Here is a 20518-nt window from a genome sequence, read left to right on the forward strand (position 1 = left end):
AACACTACATTATACCAGGTGTTCCTGATGTAGATTCTTCTTGACCCGCTCTGTCACAGGAGAGTGCTCCTTGGTGTGCTGTAACAAATGTGCTTTCTGGGAGTGACTGTGCAACTGACACAATGACATTCCTCTTACAGACAACTCCTCAATTCATTTGAATCAACTCTCTAGCTGGCCCCTAAAACCTATAGCTGGTCGGATACTTTTACAGTAGATACCTATTGAGTTAACTTGTTTTTTCACCTTATTGTTCTTTCTTGACAAATAATTTCAAAAATATGTGGAACTGTCCCTTTTTTTATGACACACTGTACCATGTCAAGCTAACATTGACAGTGGATTTAGGAATAGGCTCGGTGGCATGTGAGAATAAAATGCGAGGACTTGCCCAGCTCCTCCAATGCCCATTTGTAGAGCCCTTTGTCATTTGAAATGCTGCAAGTACTGGAGGTGTGGCACATCGTTCACCAAAAGATCCCCTGTCGACTCTAATGCCAGTTGAATGATTCCACTAGAGAAAATTCTCATCCCAGTCATATAATTACATAAACTGAGATTGGCGGTAGCAGTGACTGAATCCCGGGGAGCTGTGAGTATTCGCATACAAGATTTATGAACAAGAGGAGGCTTTTCTTTACTTCAACAAATACTGATGCACAAATTTACTTTTTTTATTTTCTATGGAGTGTCATTTAAATACTTTAGTCTGGCACTTTTATATAATAAAACAGTTGCCAACCTTCATTTAAGGCTCATTTGGAAGTCACTGAGCCTTGAATGATTGTTTGCCATCTACCTCCTTATGCTTCTCAGACCAAGCTGAGTTTTGTCGGTCCTCAGGAAAACAAAACAATTTGAATGGCCACAGGACTCATCCATCCATCCATTTCCTGACTGCTTCTTTCAATTCAGGGTGGTGGGGGAGCTGGAGCCTGTACTGGCAAGAGAAGCAAGAGGTGCAAGGTGGGATACACACTGAATGGGATGCCAATCCATGGCCATAGGACTTATTTTGAAAAAAAAAAAACATCCAATCAAAGAGATTATAGACCTTAAGCGACAGATTTGTCACTAAGTGACTGCAATGTTTTGGACCTAAAATAGTCTTATGGACTGTAGATGTTAATAAGACATTCCAGTGTCTTTGTCCCAGATGAGCCCAAGCCTGTCCACTAAATAGTAGTAGACAGTTAATGAGCTATGACAAGTGTGTTCTTCTACCTAAGAAGTAAAATGTGAAGTTCTTGTTTGGAACAGAGACCAGCTCCTCACATACAGTACATATCACTACTTTGTGAAAATAGTTCTTAATTTTTTTATGAAAGAAGACAGAGGCCAACAGATTCCACGTCACAATACTCTCTCGCTCTCTTTTTATTGCTTCCCTAACCCTCTCTTTTCCTGCTTTAATCATTGCATCTGCTCACAGCTACACACAGTTGTTTATGATAACTTCACTTCATGTACTGTATTCTTGCCTTCAACACCAGTCTCCTGCGACTGTGTTTTTGAGATTTATCATTTTCTGGCACAATAAAACTCCTAATAAAAGCGGTTATTAAACAAAGTCATCAAAGAATCAAAAAGAAAACAAAAATCAGGTTAAAAAAAGATGTGCTCTAGAGCTATTCCAAGCTCAAGCCTGTCTTGAGCTATGCTACAATAAAAACAGCTTGATCTGCAGTCAATTTGTGACAAAATTTGTTAAATGTTAAATGTTTGTTAAACCAGTTCCCCTGGTGTTCCCCGTTTTTTTTTTTTTGGGTTGACCTCAAATTTCTTCATTTGATGAAACTTCAAGTCAAAGGATTTGAACTGATGTAAGGTACTTCTTTGAACATAAAGTACAAAAGTAAAAAAACAACAACAAACAGTTCTTTATTTTTCCAGTGTGTACGAGTAACTACTAAAAGGATGTAAAAAAACAAACAAAAAAAAGACATAAAGGACTCTCAGCAAAGCATTTAAATTTTACATTAAGCAATATACTGTACTGTAGTAGAAAACATGCTTTGGATTACTTAGAATCCACTTAAGACCATTGACTGAACACTCCTAGCCACTCAACCCATCAGTCCACTGCAAGCACCACACCTTAAAAAGTCAAATACTTTTTTACTGATAGTGCATTTAGGCCACAAACTATTCCAAAACACGCCAGCCAAGTGCTTTTTCTGATACTCCACAAAGCTCTAGGTCATGCTTTAAATGAAAATAACAGTAAATCACATAGTTCAAATATTTATTTTGGAGGTCTATGATAAACGTTAAAATTCCACATTCAGAAGACTCAATATAACAGTCCAAAATATGGAATGTATTTTATCTCAAAATTCTTCACGTCGACCCAACTATAAATAACTGCTTTAAAACGTGGGGTAAGAATGCTGGCCTTTTTAAAATCTACTTCCTCTACAAAACCATTCCCTTGTTTTGCAGATATTTAAAATAATTAAACAAGTATTCATGCCACATTCCACTCGAGAGCACAATTCATTTAAATACATTTTGATCCAACCTAAAGTACAACTGTTGCATTATTTTGTGAAATCCACAAAGAGCAGCAGAGAGAAACACTGAAATAATCACATCATGGCACAATCCTGTGAAATGCTGCCAAATAAAAAAAAAAATCATAGCTGTCGTGTGGAAACAAAACCGGCACATACTGAGTCATCTATCGGGACATAAAAATGTCTAAGAGATAGCGGTTTTCAAAGCGATTATCATCAATCCCACCCCACTCCCCCCAAAACCATCATGTGTCTCAATTTCCTCATATCTTCTTGAATCTTGAGTAACTTATTACCCTTTTCATATTCTCGGCATATTTTTTGATATACACTAAATTTTAAGAAATGTACTGTAAGAAATGCCTTCTCTGGCAGGGTAATTTCGAGATACCAGTCAATCAGATGCCAGAGAAAAGCAATACACTCACAGGAAAACCACACGATCATGAGGAGATCATGCAAACTCCACTCCAAAGGTCCCCCAGCACAGAATCAACAAAGAACCAATCTGATGTGGCTGCAGTAACCACCACTGAGCCACTGTGTACCCTTTCCTTATTCTCAGAACATTTAAATAACTAGTACAGAGACATATTAGCATTAAACCTGTATTTTCTTATCCAGTTCCAATTTATTTTTGGGGGGGGGGGGGGGGATTGTCGAATGACGGAGCTACACTATTCAAGTCCCCTTTGGGAACAGAGGTGAAGTTTAACAATATCAGATTTCAGTGATTCTGTTACGGTCAACTGCAGTGGATAGAAAGGGTGAATAAATCCTAATCCACTGCAAATTCTACTTGCTGAATTTAATTTTCATACTGCTGCAAGCTTTAATGGTTCGCTTATGTATACATTAATGGGCAGATCCTTTTTTTTGCTTATAACTTTTACCAGCAAGTGCAAGCAGGACTTGAGTTTATGCAAGTTTAATGTAATGTTGATCTAGTGTATCCCCACCTGCAGTAATGGTGCCCACTGTACTGTACCTGTACTTTACTTTGCACAGGGGAACTACAGCACTTCAATCCTCCAGTTTGTCCAGAGCCATAACTACTACTCTCTGCCTTCACCCCCCATCAAAAATAACAAACATTATTGTTTTACTTGCACAGTATTTATAGGTTTATCTATTTTTGGTCTCCTGTCTGTCCCCCAAGCCTGTCTACACTCTAAGGGTGACAGGGCCTTTTCCTGTTGTGCTCCAAAGCTCTGGAATTCTATGCCTAAGGATGTTAGAGAGTCACCTTCCCTGAGCTAATTAGAAGCCCTCTTTAGAAGGGTTTTACTCAGCTGGTTCTGAACCTCTCCCTTTTGCTTTCCTTCAGTGTTTCAAACCCTCAGTGTAACAGTTTAATTCTGCTATTTCAATCCCACTTTGTAGTGTATCTTGTTTTTCTGTAAAGGAGTTATATAAAATAAAGTTTATTATTATTATTATTATTATTATTATTATTATTATTATTATTATTATTATTATTATTATTATTATTATTAAATGCACCATCCACTTTGAGAACTCGAACCAATTTTAAGTTCAAACCCGCATTGCCACAAGCAGTTCATTACAACCTCTGACATTTCAACTGACAGTTCCTGCAGGGTGAACAACTCCTCGAGTTGAACTGTGCTTGTGATAAAAAGAAGTGAACGGTCCTTTCTTGAAGTCCCTGTAGACAGAGAGTAGGCATCAATTAATCCTAAGTCTAGCTTGGAAGCACAGGAACCAATTAGCAGGCCGACAAAGCAGAGCTGCAGGCGTCCCACTCGGACATTTATGAGTGTGTTAAGAAGTCACCAGAAAATCTAAAAGCAGTATGAAGTAAACATAAATCTGCAATGAAGTGGGAGGAAGTGACTATGCCCCAAGTCACGAGAAGATCTCTTGACTCTGATCATGTTTAGAAAAGGTTCAAATATCATTAAAACAGGATTTCAGTGCTCCCCATCCTTGTATTTTATCTACAACCAGTTAATACAAATGATTGTTTCTCTGATATTTTGGTACTGCCCAGTGAATGAAAACAAAAATCTAATAAAATCGTTCTCTGTTTCATTTCCTCCTTTGGCAAATCCAGCGCACGTCTGAAGGCAAAGTGAACAAATCCGTTTGATGTCTAATCTGTCAGAACATCTCACTTGAACTGCATCAGACTTATTTTTATGGATGCTTTCATATCCTGCAGAAACTGCTGGAATTAATGTGACTCCAGAATAAACATTACTCTGCTCACTTAACATTTCCTCAGTGTACAGAGTCGTGCATCCTTTCCATGGGCAAATATCATGGATTAGAGAGACTTCCATTTGCGATATGATGATCTTATACAGTACTACAGTCCTGGTCTTTGCTAACAAAAATAGTTAGAAACAATACAGCAGTTAGTATAAAAATACTTTTCTTCAGATAGAAAAGCAAGCATGTTCATTTTGTTTGTCACTGTACGACAATAAAAAAGGTAAAAAGTTATTTTTCTATGTTTTGAAAATCACCGTCACAAAAGGCCAGTATGACCAGTTATAACAACACCCTGGTTATACACCGGTTATAATAATTTGTTATTCTCATCTTCTTGGCTAAAAAGATAAGGAAACTGCAATCAGTCACAACTGTGGTTTGTTTTTTGTTTTTTAAATATTCAATGTGTTGAAATGTGGCTCCCCAATTTAGAGTAAAAAACGCAATTGGAATTAAAACAGCAAATTAATGATTTGATATCAATAGGAGCACTGTGGCAACAGGATCCTTGGAATCTTATTCTGGTGGAGTTGGATGATACAGTTTACTGATCTACTATCAATTTAAAACTTCTCCTGGAGTATCTGAAAAGTAAAAACTATCGTTAATATCTTCCATGCCGCTGAAGAATTAGGGTTTAGATTTGGATGGTGGTTAGAACGAGGATCATACAGTAAGTAGAACTAGGCTTAGGAAATAAATTAGAATTAAGGTTAGGGTTATCTGGCTATTCATATACAGCTGCATGATGTTATGGATCTGTAACCAGATTAATAGGGAAAGCGATGTGAAACAGAATAGACAAAAGACAGACAGAGTAAGATCATACAGAGTATAAATTGTTGCATGCTGTAGGAATACAGTAGTATCGTGCTAGTACAAGAGGGCACAGCAGTCAAATGAAAGTCAGTGGTTACTGTATAGTTCGATGTCTGTGGATCCAGGGAGAATGCATTTCATTTAGTTGTTTATATTTCTCTGAAATCTAAACTGCTGTCACAGCTACATCCCAGCAGAGTCCCGTGCCACATCAGCATTCTTTATTTTTAGAGACGGGAACAATTTTAAAAGTGCTTATCAATGATGTTGTTTGTTGTTCCCAGTTGACTTCTAGCCTTCAGAAACAAATAAATTGAAGTAGTTCTAGGCTGTTATATTTGACAACAGTTTCTGGAGTGATTTAATAGAATGGATGTGTTTCACGCCTTTTATGGGCTAAAAATTCAATATCTTTTTTTGACAGTGCGTTAGCAGTGTTGCGAAACATACCTCATAATAGTTTAAATCAGTGCCAAAACCTGTAAAATTAATGAGGCCTCATATGGATTACATTTTCTAAATATCAAAACAATGAGACCAAACTTAGTTATAAAAGCATCTTAATATGATTTTTTTCCCCAATTGTAATACAGTTTGCCCTTTACAGAACAATTCCTTTTACTTCACTTGTTAATCAAAGAATAATCGGTTTTTAATGGTACAAAATACGATTAGTGGTCAATTTTCTTTTGTGGGAAAGTAATGATAAAAAATAGATTTGGAAGATTCTGTTAAAATGTTCCTTGCCGCAATGCAATAAAAAGCAGAAAATATCCCTATCTTTATCTTACAGTATGTCGCTTTTTATACAATCACTGCCGAAAGAAGAAAGGGATTAAAGCAGGTAAAAAGGGGAATATTTTAACTATTCATTTAGACTCATTTGGAAGACAAACCGTACCCATGTATTTTTCATATTTGATCTTTAAAGATAACACTTTCTTCATAGAAGATTTGCAGTTCACATCCAGTATTTTTACAAATGGATTGTGAATGTTGAATGTTATGTTGAGATAACAATAGCATCTTGTCTGTCCTGGCAAAAGCGGTCATGATCCATCTCAAGACCAAACTACATGCACATCTATAAAGCTACAGTACATGATGAAGTCCACAATTCAACACAGCATGCAGTGACTACAACCATGAAGGTTGTGTTCTCAGTGATGCCCACAAATATTTCAAGTACTAGTTGATATCTAGATTTATGAAGGAAAAAGAGGTAAACAGTATATTTCGATCTAAAGTATTTTAATAGTCAAATGGCTTATAATTGTTTCCTCTGGTAAAGCTGTATAATAACCTAAATTTAGTTGCACAGCAGCAATGGGATCTGCTTCGATTCACTTCAGTTCTGAAATTCAAATGAGTTTAAAAAATATTCCTCACAAGTCAAATTAAATGTTGAAAAGCAACCCATAATCTTGTCATCTTCAGGCTTTGTGAAAAATGGCTGGTCGTGGATTATACTCAAAGGTGAGGTAGCTTATTTTATATTATCAACATTTAATTTGACTTGTGAGGACCATTTTTAAAACAGAAACCCCAATTGTTCTCAGTAATCGTCAATACGTTTAGGTATTCTTTTACAGAACACTGCCACCTACTGTCATTAACAGGCATAACCACACACAGAGCGTAAAACTGTTGTAACTATTAATACAACATTATAAAAGAAATAAATTCGACTTCCTATTATGGTGTCATCATCTGTCTGCAAAACAACAAACAGAAAGGCTTGCTTTTCATGTCCCTGTGAAGTTAAATGGTTCTTAATAAAACAACAAAAAAAGCTGGTTTGAAAGTAGAGGAGTGGGTGTGTTCACTGACATGTTTGCTCATACAGCGCGTGGTTTACAGTTACAAAGGCAAAGCTGAGTGACAAGTTGGATCCACTTTTAATCTGCTCTCTTCTGTTGCCTTTGTTTATAAAACCAGTTACTGAGCAAAAAGTGCAGGGCAGTATCAAATATTCTGACAGAAAGAAACTGAAATGATTTGGTATCCCCATGCAAAGCACACAATGACCTTCTAAAAAAGATAAGCTATATTATCCATATCTAGACTCGGATACCTAGAGATCTGACTCAACATGGCACTTGATCATACAGGGTAGTAACACTGTCACACTAATTTAAAGCAAGGATCTTTGACCTTTAATGGACTGCCATTACACTCTCCGTTCCAGTTTCCCGACGCCGATCGAGGAGTGCGAGGATCGGGTGCCCAGGTGCAGCATCCAGGTGGATGCTGCACATTGGTGGTGGTGGAGGGGAGTCCCCATTACATGTAAAGCGCTTTGAGTGGAGTGTCCAGAAAAGTGCTATATAAGTGTAAGCAATTATTATTATTATTATTATTATTACCAGTGCTTCTTGAATTGCAATGAAAATAACAGATTCCAAGTTTTTGCTATCCTGTCTTAACCACACAGAGTCGTACATCGTCACCAACTTCTCAAATCCAGTCACCAACTAGAGTACATGAAACCTCAGGGTAAGCTGACAATTTTTCCAGTTTTGTCACCATTTTATTGTACTTGCAATAACAGCAATATTAATTCCTTTGCATTTTGTGGAACACTTGCAAACCAGAAGAATCCCTTATTATTTAAACCTTTTATTCTTACAGTATTTTGTGGTGTTCTAGCTTATATTAACTTTTTAATTACATCCTACACTTTGCCTTTACTGTAATATATCATAGGACACAGTTACCATTTTTTCTAAATAACAATAGGTAAATATTCCTTCTAATATTCCAAGCAAATATATTGAACGTGACAGACATTACTCAAGAAATATTAGATATCTGGCAAAGGGCATCTAATATTTCTTTTTGACACCTGATGCAGTAATGCCAAGCAGAAGCACTGACTCCAAATATTCAGTTCATTACTGTGTAGCATGTCATTGCTGATGGAAACTTGTGTGAAAGAGGCTGAAGTATTGAAAACGAACTGAGACGGTTTTATCTCCAGCTTCTCAAAGAAATGGTGAACTGGAACCCAGAAATTGATACTGCAGCACACAGCTTGGCATGGGAAGTACTGTATGTCAAAGCCCAAAAAATGAATATTCAATTTACTGCAGGGAAAGGTTTGCACACATACAACACAAGGTTATGTAATTTAATGTTGTTACAAATCTAATGGGATATAAATAGATGTTTAAGCAATGACACTTTTTTTGATAAGCCATCAGATGATGTAAGCCAAGATAAACAAGAAATAAAACAAACAAATACCTTGTCGAATTCAACTGCTGTGTGGAGAGTGAATCCTGGATCTTTGCCATGAACGGACTTGTCAACAGACTGTAAGAGAGAAGCATTTGTCTTCCTTTACAAAACCCGCAGTTAAGAACATGGCAAAGTTACTGACCCTTTGTGGAATTCAGAAAACCCTTGCATACATTGGGATAAGATGATCGGTAAGGTGAGGTTCACAGTTCTGTCTTCTGCCTCGATAATAGGCATTGAGAAGCATCATGGTAAGAACTGGTTAAGTAAAAAGTTAGTTTTAGCCAGCAGAAGAACATGCCGCACTGAAAATATTAAAATAAAAGTAACAAGAAGGCTGCAAGATGGAAAAATAAAACTCAACAGCCTGCAGTAATTGCTTCCTTTTCCATTTTAATGTTTCAATTGCATTTCCCACATTACTCATTTAAAAGTTATTAGTCTATAGGAAGATAACATTATGTGTAATAAGAATGCAGACCAATTTAAATGGAGTACATTTAAGATATTAATGCATGGAAAACCATTTGTACAAAACAAAAATGATTTTGCTAAATAAGTATTCCTCCTCTCTTGAAGAAGATCTATGGAAATATTAGTTCACCCTACAGCACTGAAAACTGTGGTTCAGTTTGTTCTTTTACTTAGTATGTATAGTTTTATCAGTATGACACTTCTCAAACTGGTATTGACTTAATTTCCTGATATTTTACTTAAAGATGTTGATATTTAGCAAATTATCAATTATGTTAACACAAAAAAAATCCAAACAGGTGGGGACCACAATTTTTATCTCTTTGATTATTAGTAGTTTATTGACCTGAGAATCTCATTAAGCTTTGTTTCAAGGCCCACACATCATTTTAACTTTTGTTTCTGAAAAGTCTTGCATGATGCCATCTCGTGAGCTCATCTGCTCAAAGTGAGAGTGATTAGGCTCTTTTATTTTGTCTCGTTTGACACTGGTTTTCGAGTTGGACATTATCCTTGATCTTCCTTAAATGCTCTCTGGGGCAGCAATGCCCTTGTTTGTAGCATGGAGATGATCATATCAAATAAGGTTTTTAGTAATGCATTGTATGTACTGTATAATGGCATGTTGTGGTTATTTAATTTGGAAGAGTTTGGAAGAGGACCATGAACCTTAAACCATTTTGTGAATATGAATGCTTCAAACGCGTCTATGGGTTGCATTTTCCTGAAAGATGTCAGATAGATATATAAAGATATATAAAAAATGTACTCCAATATATAAAGAATGAATGCAGGGCAATGATCACCTACACTTGGTGATTTACCAAGAACAATAATAAACATTGATACGTTGAGTTTTGAAATCAGGACTCTATTTCTTGACTAATACACCCTCTGCAAGTCAATGGTTAGGAAAGAATAGGACCAACACGCTCATTGTTTCAGTAGCTTGTACAGCCTGGACATCAGAGCACCTACAATATGAATATGATGTGTAACTGTGTTTATCACCTTATGGTTTCTTTCACTGCTCACACTAAGCATGCACAAATGCTCCTGAAAGGTTTTAAAAAAGAAAAACACAGCGTGCAAATCTGGAAGGAGGTTAAAGGATGCTCACATCCATCTTTCAGGGAGCTCAAAATATTCTTCTTATGATCCACTGCAAATAAAAGTTAATATTTGTTCTAGTTAACTTGAGGTCCTGTAAAAAATAAAAGTGGTCTGACAGCTCAAACACTTAGAAAATGAAGACAACGATGCAACTGAAGCAAAATAAAGTTGGTTATCTGAAACGACTGAACAAAACAGGACCAAGAGCCCAAAGAGCTTGAGGACACAAAGATGCTTTACTCAAATCAAAGCAATTATGTGAAGAGAAGAATACCTGTATACACATTAATAGATACTGTATGCTTTTTGACCATTTTAATTTTATCATGTTTAATGCATGTGATCAAGCAAAGCTTGTCAACGTTTCTGCTTTATTTCATTTTCCATGATACAGCGTGTGTCTTGCTAATAGGTGTTGCTTTTATGAATGTCAGATATGCTATACATATGACCAATAATTAAAAAAATACATGTAAATTGTGAAATCGGTTAATCAAAAGTAAAGATGCTACTTCTGTGATGCTAGTTCAGAGATGTTCAATGGTCTTCTTTTTAACCAGATTGTTTAAAGTACTGTACAAGACATACATCTTCAGGTAATGCCACTGAAACATGTTTCATTTTCCTTTTCACACTCTTGCTGCTTTTTCTTGGCCCTCTCTCGATTGGGAAATCAAGAGCATTATAGAAACACCAAGTTGAGAAGTCAGAAGGGGGTCTACCAGAAGAAGACATTTCCCAAACATGATAGTTTCTGATTACAAGATTTGGGGGGAAATGACACAATTCTCTATATTGCACTTTACGCAAACATACAGTACTGTACGTACATACATTCATCGCAGTATCATTTAGGTTCACTTCAAGGTCATTGTTTGGCATGGAAATATAACTTCAAAAATATTACTAAGAGCAGAGAAGATGACTAATCACTGAGTTACAAATATCCTTTTTCACTAAAATACCATATTCTAAGGCTATGATGTCCTGAGGTATTGCCACAAAAGTATTGTATAATTATGAAACATATCTAACATGGTACTACATAGTACAAGAGCTTACATGCAATAATTCAGTTTCCAATATGTAGCCTACATGTTGGCTAATGTTGCCTCATGTTGCCTCTTTCATTTCCTACCCAGAGAAACCATCTTTTCTGGGTCATTTAGAGGCAGGAAATGGGACCAAATAGCAGCTAGTACTGTACTGAATATATGAATAAAAGTATATGTAAAGTATCTTTGTCTTGTGCACGGTTGATTTTGGAAGTGTCGCCCTACTATAGAATCTCTTCCCAATTCTAAAAATAGTTTATAGCTTGTCAAACACAAAAATGCCAGTTTGTTTTACACATTTTAAGGTGAATGTGTACAGTACCATGCGGCCATCAACTTTGACACCTGCAGGGTAAGCAGGGCAATATGGTCGTGTGACATTGAGAATTTTTAAAATTTTTAACTTTTTAAATTTCCAAGTACTAAAATTAGATGAGCGCAGGGCATAAGTTTGAACTTTGCAATCTGTCACAAATTTCCATCTAAAAGTAATTTTAAGAGAAACTTCTTTTGCACAGGAAGGGTGCTGATAATGTCATGTTTTCAGACTGATCATTTTTGGAAATTTCTGACAGAAACCAGCCATCACTGAATCAAATATAAAATATAACAGGTCAGGTAAGACTCAAGACATTTGTTCATAATATAGCGAATAGGTCAAGAAGAAAAAGTTATATGATTCTAAAGGTTATAAGACAACACCAAAAAGCATTTGTTTTTTACAATCATAAGCATAGAGTTCTCTGTATTCTAGCCTGTAAAAATATATTATACAAAGCTAGCTCACCACAGTCAATGTTTCAGTGCACTTTAAATTGTCCATGTGTTATTCAGTAACTGAAAGAGCTAATCTGTAGCACATGTTAATCAAAGCTGTCATTCCAGAATTCAAGACTTTATACAAACTCTTAAGGCATATCCAATAAATGTGAACATACAGTACTGTAAGTCTTATAATTATGTTAAAAGTTATCCACATCTTCAAAAACAACCTCCTGCCAGCCAAAAATTATTTTTTGCTGAGTTGCTTCTGGTTATTATACTGTTTCATGTGCAGTATCTGCACTAAACAATCTATATAACAATCTTTACAGAGTTGTTATACTGTAAAGTAGATACAATTTTAATAATTCACTTAATAAAATTTTCACTTTATTTGCAGTTTATTACCACCTTGAAACAGAGATACATCCCAGCAGACAGTAGAGATGCAAAGACAAATTAGCATATTGTATTAATATGCTAGAAAAATGAATTACTGTTATAGGGAATAATAATAGTTTATTAATTCACCTTGAATTTTTCTACACTCTTCTGCTAGTGCTATACTGTATACTAAGATTAATAAGTATTTAAAAAGCATACATACTAACAAATATTACTGTTTCAGTAGAAGGATAATATTTTCTCTGACTCTGTGAATAAGCTCCTTATTGTCTTATTCCCTTCTGTTTGCTGAAATAGATCCTAATTTCAATTTTGTTACAAATTTAATTTATAAACTTCACTGAATAATGTTTTGAAATCCTTTGGATGATTTGAAAAACAAGGTGTCTATTTTATACCGCTTTTGTTTTTCAAATCTTTTGGGACTTGCAAATTAATGTGACTCACCAGTCACTCGATGGAGGGAATGTTAAAACCTCGAGAACATTTACTTACTGGGAAGCATCAGTCACAACAGGCAGTGGGATGTCTTCACCAACAAAGTCCATCTCGTCTACAAAGCTGTTTGTCCGGGAGATATCAATAGGCGGACCCTCAGGTTGTTTCTTGACTGCATTATTTTAAACAAGATGGGGGAAAATTAAAAAAAATAATACATTACCTTTCTAAAACATGTCATAAGTAAATGAGTATGAGTATGGCTGGATATGATGAGTATGAGGGTTTTTTGTAAAATATATAATTACAGAATTATACTTTTTGAACAGATTAATGTGATACACTTTTATATATTATATAAAGTTTAAAAAATCTACAAAAATTGAGAATATTAGTATGTACTGTACCTATACACTTCTACAACACTGTAACACTTTCTCACTCTCTCATCAGTCTCGAATCACACAGTGCAAACCGTCACTTGTTTGAGCTCTTGAGATATGATAGTCTGAGAGATGTAGATATAACAGCAGAAAATACTCAAACTTGTATGCCATTTGTATGAAATAGCACAAAAATAATATATGGTAGAAAAATCTATACATGTGTTTTCACATACAAAGTGTGGTGCATGCAACCATACTGTAAATAGTTGATTCAGTCACAATGCAACACAAACAGAATACACTGAAAGACAGAGAGACAATATGCTTTGAGAGTAATGCCTTCAGGAATGTTACAACATGAAGTCACAACAGGACGCATGATAAATGTCCACCATGTAGCAGCATTTGTTATCAGACTCAATTAATCATGTAATGACTCAGATGTGGGATTGTTACATTTGGAGCCTTATCACTCCTGCACAGCAACAGCTATGGTTGCAAACAAACTGGGCATTGTGGAAGTAAACCCTGTTTACAGCCATCACATGACTCAGAGCTTCCAATGCCCGATTCAGGCAGGGCTTCATTGGGATTCAGTACCACCAAAGGACTGCAGATTGTGAACTTGCAGATGGTGCTCCTTTATATGGGCAAATCCATTTTCAGATGAACCTTTATTCTCTGATTGATTATTGTAGAGCACATTCATATAGGAGAAACGTCAAACAGTTTGATCTTTTTAATGACTGACTGCTTTTCATAAATGAACTATGGCACATACTATGGTACTCCATCAAGATCCCTATGTTCAAGTTCATGGTGGGCACACCAGGTACTAATTCATTATGGGTACTAGACTTTTTTGTACCATGTGACCCATATCAGATGAGATTTTACCTTTAGCTAATCAGATTTCCTCCTTATTCCATATTCGTATGAGGATGGTGTGGAGGTGTAGTGCTAGTTCCTGTCCACAATGATTAAAAAGGTCAGTGATAATTCCATCCTTTCCTCCTGCTTTGCTGTTCCTTTCATTGCTCAATGGCCCGCATTACTCCCTAACTTAGTGATGTGGGATTTAATTTAATAGACTAATCATGATGGAGGATAGCTAATAGAAAAGATCCTCAAAATGTTCCTTGGAAAAAGCATTAACTGCTTCCCTTTCCCTGATCAGGTCTTCATCTTCCTTAGGCCACCTCAAAAGGACTGGCCCTTGGGAATTTGGGCAGGTGATGAAACCTTTCCTTTGACTTGTCTGTCCACCACCTGTTCTTCAAGTCCAGTTCTCCTTTGAAGCTCTGCCTTTGGCTGTGGGTGGGCCAGCTTCTTCCGCTTCGTGTTTGGGTCACTTTTCCATTAACAGTACATAGCTTTGTGCTTGTGAGCTGATCCATCCGCCTTCAGATTCTAGTGCTGGCAGAACACTTTTTTTCTGCCAAACAAGGCATTTGTGATAAGGAGAAGAAAGTAATTGAAGTTGACATTTCTAACCTTTGCTTTGCTTATGGGTAGAATAAGTGCATCCTCCTTTGGGATTTTACAAACAGTTTAATTTAACCTGACACAAATATTGCCGTTAGTTTCATTATCTGATTATAAAGTAGACTAGCATGTACCATATGATTACAATACTGACACTGATTCAACTCATAAAGTAGATTATTTTTTATGTCAAATCCAACTCCATAAATCTGACTTTCTTCCTATGATTTTCCCTGGCAGAAGCTTTAGAGCCACCACCGTGTTCCTTGAGCTGGTCTTCTCCAGTTCATCGGGTTTCGACGGAGGGAGGCGATGTGAATCTCATATCCCTGGAGCTCTTGGGCCATAAACACATTCTGGCCAGTCATGGTGTGGACAATGGCTCTCGGTCTATGGTCTATGAAGGTGTAGCATGGAATAAATCAGTCGATGAGAACCGCTGTGTTCTGTTTTTTTTCCACAGCAGAAGGGTGATCCCTCTTGATATGGCTATCCAGTTATATTTCATTGAAGTAGACTACGATTAAATCACTACTTTTAAGCCTGCTTCCTGAAAGGAGAGACATCACTATCATGTCCCATCTTAATTCTCTTGTTTCCACACGGATTTGACAGCGGGCTGGAGATGGGAAATGCCTATGCTTGACTGTTTGAGAAAGCACTGCACACAAGCTTCCATACAAATTCTGAGAGAACAGGCTCTGAACCCATGGCATGAACACCCCAAATGACTCATTCTGCTGCAGCCTTGGTCCAAGGGGTCTTAATGGGTTATTTTTCTTCTGCCTGTACTACTAGTGAGGATGTGATTACCAGAGCCCCAGCTCTTTCACAGTAAGAGGCCTTCACAATATGCAATATGACTCCAAGACTGGAGCCACTTCTGTATATCACCCTGTCAGCATTGAGCCCACATTAATCATTGTCCAGATTTTACAAAAGGAAATCGAGGATCGTTGGTACCCAAATGCTATTCTATACTGAACATCAAAAAATTTGAATCACATATAAACTGTAAGACTAATTTAGAAAATTAACTTTTGTTGACCAGATATATGTAAATTCATTATGCTGTACCACATTGGTAAAAAAAAAGGGACCTGCTGTGAAATTTCCAGGTTAGCAATGTGTGTGCCCACTTCCAAAAGCAAAACAAGTACAATATGTGTCTGTTATTTGAGTCCTAAATGCCATATTGCCCCATTGGTCAACAGGGAACAGGTCCAGTGAGTAGGGCATGCACAGCATAACTAATCTCACTGCAAGACAGACATTGTTACATCAGTGGTCTAAGGTTGTGTGGTGTCATGCTACAAGGCTGTTACATTTGGATGAACCCACAAAGAAAGCAAATGGGACACCAGAACTTGATCATTCACTGTAAATAATGAGCAGATCTACAGTAAGGTATTATTCCAATGTATCAATGGCACAAAGGCATTGTTCTCATGATAAGGGGTGCAAATCTCATATATTCAAAGCAACACAAAAACATTTAATCCATATCCAAAATCATTTCTTTCTAAGAATGCATACAGTATATTAATATATTATACATTTCTTGTTTAGTTACAGATAAAAAAGCATATTATCCTGTAAATCATGGTGTTCGTTTCTTACATACATGTATATGGGAATCCAGTAACTTCAAAATTAACAAAATCAAGATGTTACCACAGCTTCTTGCTTGGTATACTTTATCCCCTCAGATTTATACAAAAATGTACAGTATGTGCTCTTGTGCCTAATAATCTCCACATGGTAGAACATTCTGTCATGATATGAAATGTGCATGATATGAACAATTCTCAAATGACGGAAATGGTAAAATCAAGGAATTGATGCATGTAACCAAAGATCGTCTCAATTTTCAGATGATCTCGAGCAACAGTTATGTAAATATCACTTACTCAGACAAAATAATATTGGAAAAATTGCTTTAGTGTGGTGCATAAATAGAGCTTAAAATATACTGTCAATATACTGTAAGCTTAGATGTGAATATTTAGCTCAGAAACTTTAAACATTAAATACTGAGCTGTTGATTTGCTTCATTAATGTGTATTGCTATTTGCATAAAAAAACTGATTTTAGATTTCAATATTTTGAAAAACACAGGTTTAGAATTTAACCTAAATGTGGATTTAAAAGCTACATCTTTTTCAAAAGTCTAGATTTTGAAACATTTAAATATTTATTTCATGTGTAGATGTGCACACGTGTACAGTAAATGTTTTTTTCATGCAGCTGGATAACTATGGAGAACAATAGTCATGTTTTTGAAGTCTGTCAAAAAATACAAGGGACCTGCAGGGAAAAAAGTGAAAAATGGATGCTTGTTTTTGACAAACAGTCCCCCATACAATACATAACGTTCTTGCAGGTAGTGTGAAATTAGTCACTGAACTAATATTATTATATCCCCTTTGACTTAAAAACTGAGATACAAACTGTTTCAATGAGGCCCACTTTGAAAATGCCTACTTTGGAGTTGTACCTGGGAAGGAGGGACAGCTTGCAGAGTAAAGGCTTAAGGAAGACCAGGAGAGCTGTTGGCCTGTTTACAACCCGGACAGCACAGGCAGAGCCAAAGGCGCACAAAGACACGGCAGAAAAGAGAAACAAAGAACAATTGTGTTGGAAAGCAATCACTGGGATTCAACGATTTAAAAAAAACAACAGCAACATTCAATTGGGTAACAGAAGAGTGCAATGGTAACATGCTCCTGCATTAGGAAAATAATCAGTTGACAGGAAATGGGGAAAAAAAAACATTGATAGAGGAAAAACGCTGAAAGTTTCATCTTAAATGAAATTTAGAATTCTGAATTCATACACATCAACATACATTAAAAGACCTGAGGATCTCCTGGCCAAATCTACAATTCTAATTTCTGCATACATATTTTGATGCGAACCAATAAATATATAGTGAATACAGTCCTTGAAGGTTTCAATGTCAATTGCTGTATATATTAAATATATACCATATACTGTAATATATGCTCTAAGATTGTAATGAAGCAAGGAGTAGGCATGGAATTGGGTGAGACTGATATTCATAGTACTCATTTCTGTCTTTTAATCTCTATTTTCTTCTAGTTACAGTACTGCTTTGTATATTCACTCAACACCCTGTCAATGTATCCACTCTCTAACCACCTTATCCAATACAGGTCTACAGAGTACCTGGAGCCTATTCTGGCAAGCAACAGATGCAAGACAGGAATCACTCAACATATTATCACATAATATAGAATTCCTGAGATTAGATTTGATCTCTGATTCCTATGACAAATGTTTCTATTGACTCCTGGAGTGCATGCGAGGTAACTTCTCATAATCTGAGCTAATTCATTAGATCCATTAAGTTAAGAAAAAAAAGATCTTGCTAAGATACAGTCTCAAAACACAAAATGTAAATTTACTAATAAATATGTGCTTGCTTCTTAATTTGCATTGAACAAAACAACTCTGTGCTGCAAATTAATTTTTACATTTTTGTGTTCATTGCATTCGTGAAAACAAAAGCTGGTGACCATGTCCATGTTGGAACTCACTGAGGTTACTGTGGTTGTGTGTGCAGATTTGAATGATGTCATAAATCATATACTACAGTACCATCCCCAACAGATCCAAGTCAAAGCAGAAGAATGCCTAGTGTGCTATCCACACCATTAAAGAAGTGTTTGATGCAAGTGTGGTAGATACAGTATATTGTGTATTTACATTCTCCTCCAGATAACTTTTTTCTTTTTAATGCTAGACAGATTGTACTCTAGAATTATCTCTTAGTTCTTGTTGTAAATAATGCTGTAATGACCCATGTCAGCAGTCAATCACCTACTGTATATATCCAAATATAACCAAATGAACTAAAGCAGAAGAAAATCACCCACAGTAGGGAGTTGCTTGATATGGTGTCTTTTCCACCTGTGTGTGTCCATCATCAATTGGCCTGAACTCATTATGAACCGTTTAGTCAAAAATAAAGGAACAATTTCTTTCTCCGACAAAACTCCTTTGGTATCATCCATAAACTTGATGTTTTACTAAATATACCAGAACCTAGATCCTTATGATAATCCATATATTACATCACCCCCAACATTCACTCCTTATCTTTTCTACCCTTGTTTTCAGTTAGCCAGTTCTAAATCTTTCCTTGAATGACAAATGCTTCAACTTTGAGAATTAATCTATTACAAAGTTTTGTAAAATCCTTCTGGACATCTAAACACGTCATATCATATGCTCTGAGTGTGTCCTTTACTGTTGTTTCTGATTTTTGTTAAAATAATTCTACCTCTTCTATGTTGACTAGCTCCTACTATCTGATTGCAATATGCTGTACAGTAGGTTACACTCCTAATTTAGCTCCATATCAATTACCTGAGTGAACAGAACTCAGTAATTATTTGATTCACTTTAGTCACCATTCTTACGGAAAGGCACTGCTTGATAATTTTTTCAGTCCATTAGTAGTACGCCTGTTTTCAATGACTGAGAGGTGTCAGTGGCTTCTGGATGGGATGACAGCTCATTTCCTTGAGTATAGAATTAGAAAATTCCTCTTATCGTATTATTTCTAAAAACCTGAAGTGGGTTTCTTTTCCTTTCAGCATGGGATAAACCTTTACCTGTTCACCTACTGTATGCTGCTTGCTTGGTCTCTGAATCCACTAGTTCAACCAGTCCATTAATTTACACTCTTCATCCTATTTCTGGCAGCAATACATCTCTCTGTGCGATGTTATGTGTTCATATGTAGACAATGTACAGTATAAGACTCCTTACTCATCTGCTACCCATGATTTGAATATTTCAGTACACAACATGGGTCAATACACAAATCTGTATTACTGCTTTTACATTTTATCATAGATAACCATGGCCTGGATTCAAAAGCCAGATTGGTCAAAAGGTTTAAATATTAAGTTATTCATTTTTATTCATCTTCTCATGACATCCCCATCCATTTAAACAATTTTTTAATCAAGTGAGTGCCTGGTTGGAGTGAATTGTAAAAGTGTGTCCATCCTTTCAAATGTGCAATTTCATTGTAAAAATGAATGGACTTTCTTGCTTGATTTTTTAGCTATATGATCCCTTTCTCTTGTCATTTGGATGCTAGAATGTATCAGCTCATATCAGTGAAAGTATACAGCAATATGGGCAAATCAGCATTTCATCCAACACAATGCTCTTTGGTCTTTTTGGACCAAAGTACTAGAAGAAAGAAATAACACCCTACGTTGGATGAAAACACCCAAAAAGGAATTTCCTCAACAGTTTTTTTTTCTGCAGGTCTGAAAGCAGACAAGTAAGACAATGCCAACCCTCTCAATTTCTTGTATGGGTTTTTCTTAATTGATCCTGAAAGATCTTCTAGTCTGAGGCTGGGAAGGGAGTGTGCAGATTTTAACCCTTTCTTTGATTCAGCTCCAATCTGCAGCTGGTTTAAGTTCTGGAAATGCCATCAGGTTTAATTTACGGAACTCTGATATCTGTATCCGTGAGCCACAGTAGTCCACAATAGGGAAAGGGGAAATGACCACATACAGTATAAAAATGAATGCTGACATTC

General features: G+C 36.2%; 1 protein-coding gene across 1 annotated transcript in view; it reads right to left on the reverse strand.

Moving 5' to 3' along the window:
• kcnq1.2 (potassium voltage-gated channel, KQT-like subfamily, member 1.2) overlaps positions 1 to 20518 on the reverse strand; it is a 286806-nt gene that overhangs the window by 188623 nt on the left and 77665 nt on the right. The window contains exons 11-12 of the mRNA XM_088646719.1: positions 13118 to 13232; positions 8820 to 8888 (exon numbers count right to left, since the gene is read on the reverse strand). Coding sequence (XP_088502845.1) covers positions 8820 to 8888; positions 13118 to 13232 — 184 coding nt within the window. The remainder of the gene's footprint in view (positions 1 to 8819; positions 8889 to 13117; positions 13233 to 20518) is intronic.

This window comes from Lepisosteus platostomus, chromosome 9 (assembly GCF_059453375.1).
Source record: "Lepisosteus platostomus isolate fLepPlt1 chromosome 9, fLepPlt1.hap1, whole genome shotgun sequence".
In the NCBI taxonomy this organism is placed as follows: Eukaryota; Metazoa; Chordata; class Actinopteri; order Semionotiformes; family Lepisosteidae; genus Lepisosteus; species Lepisosteus platostomus.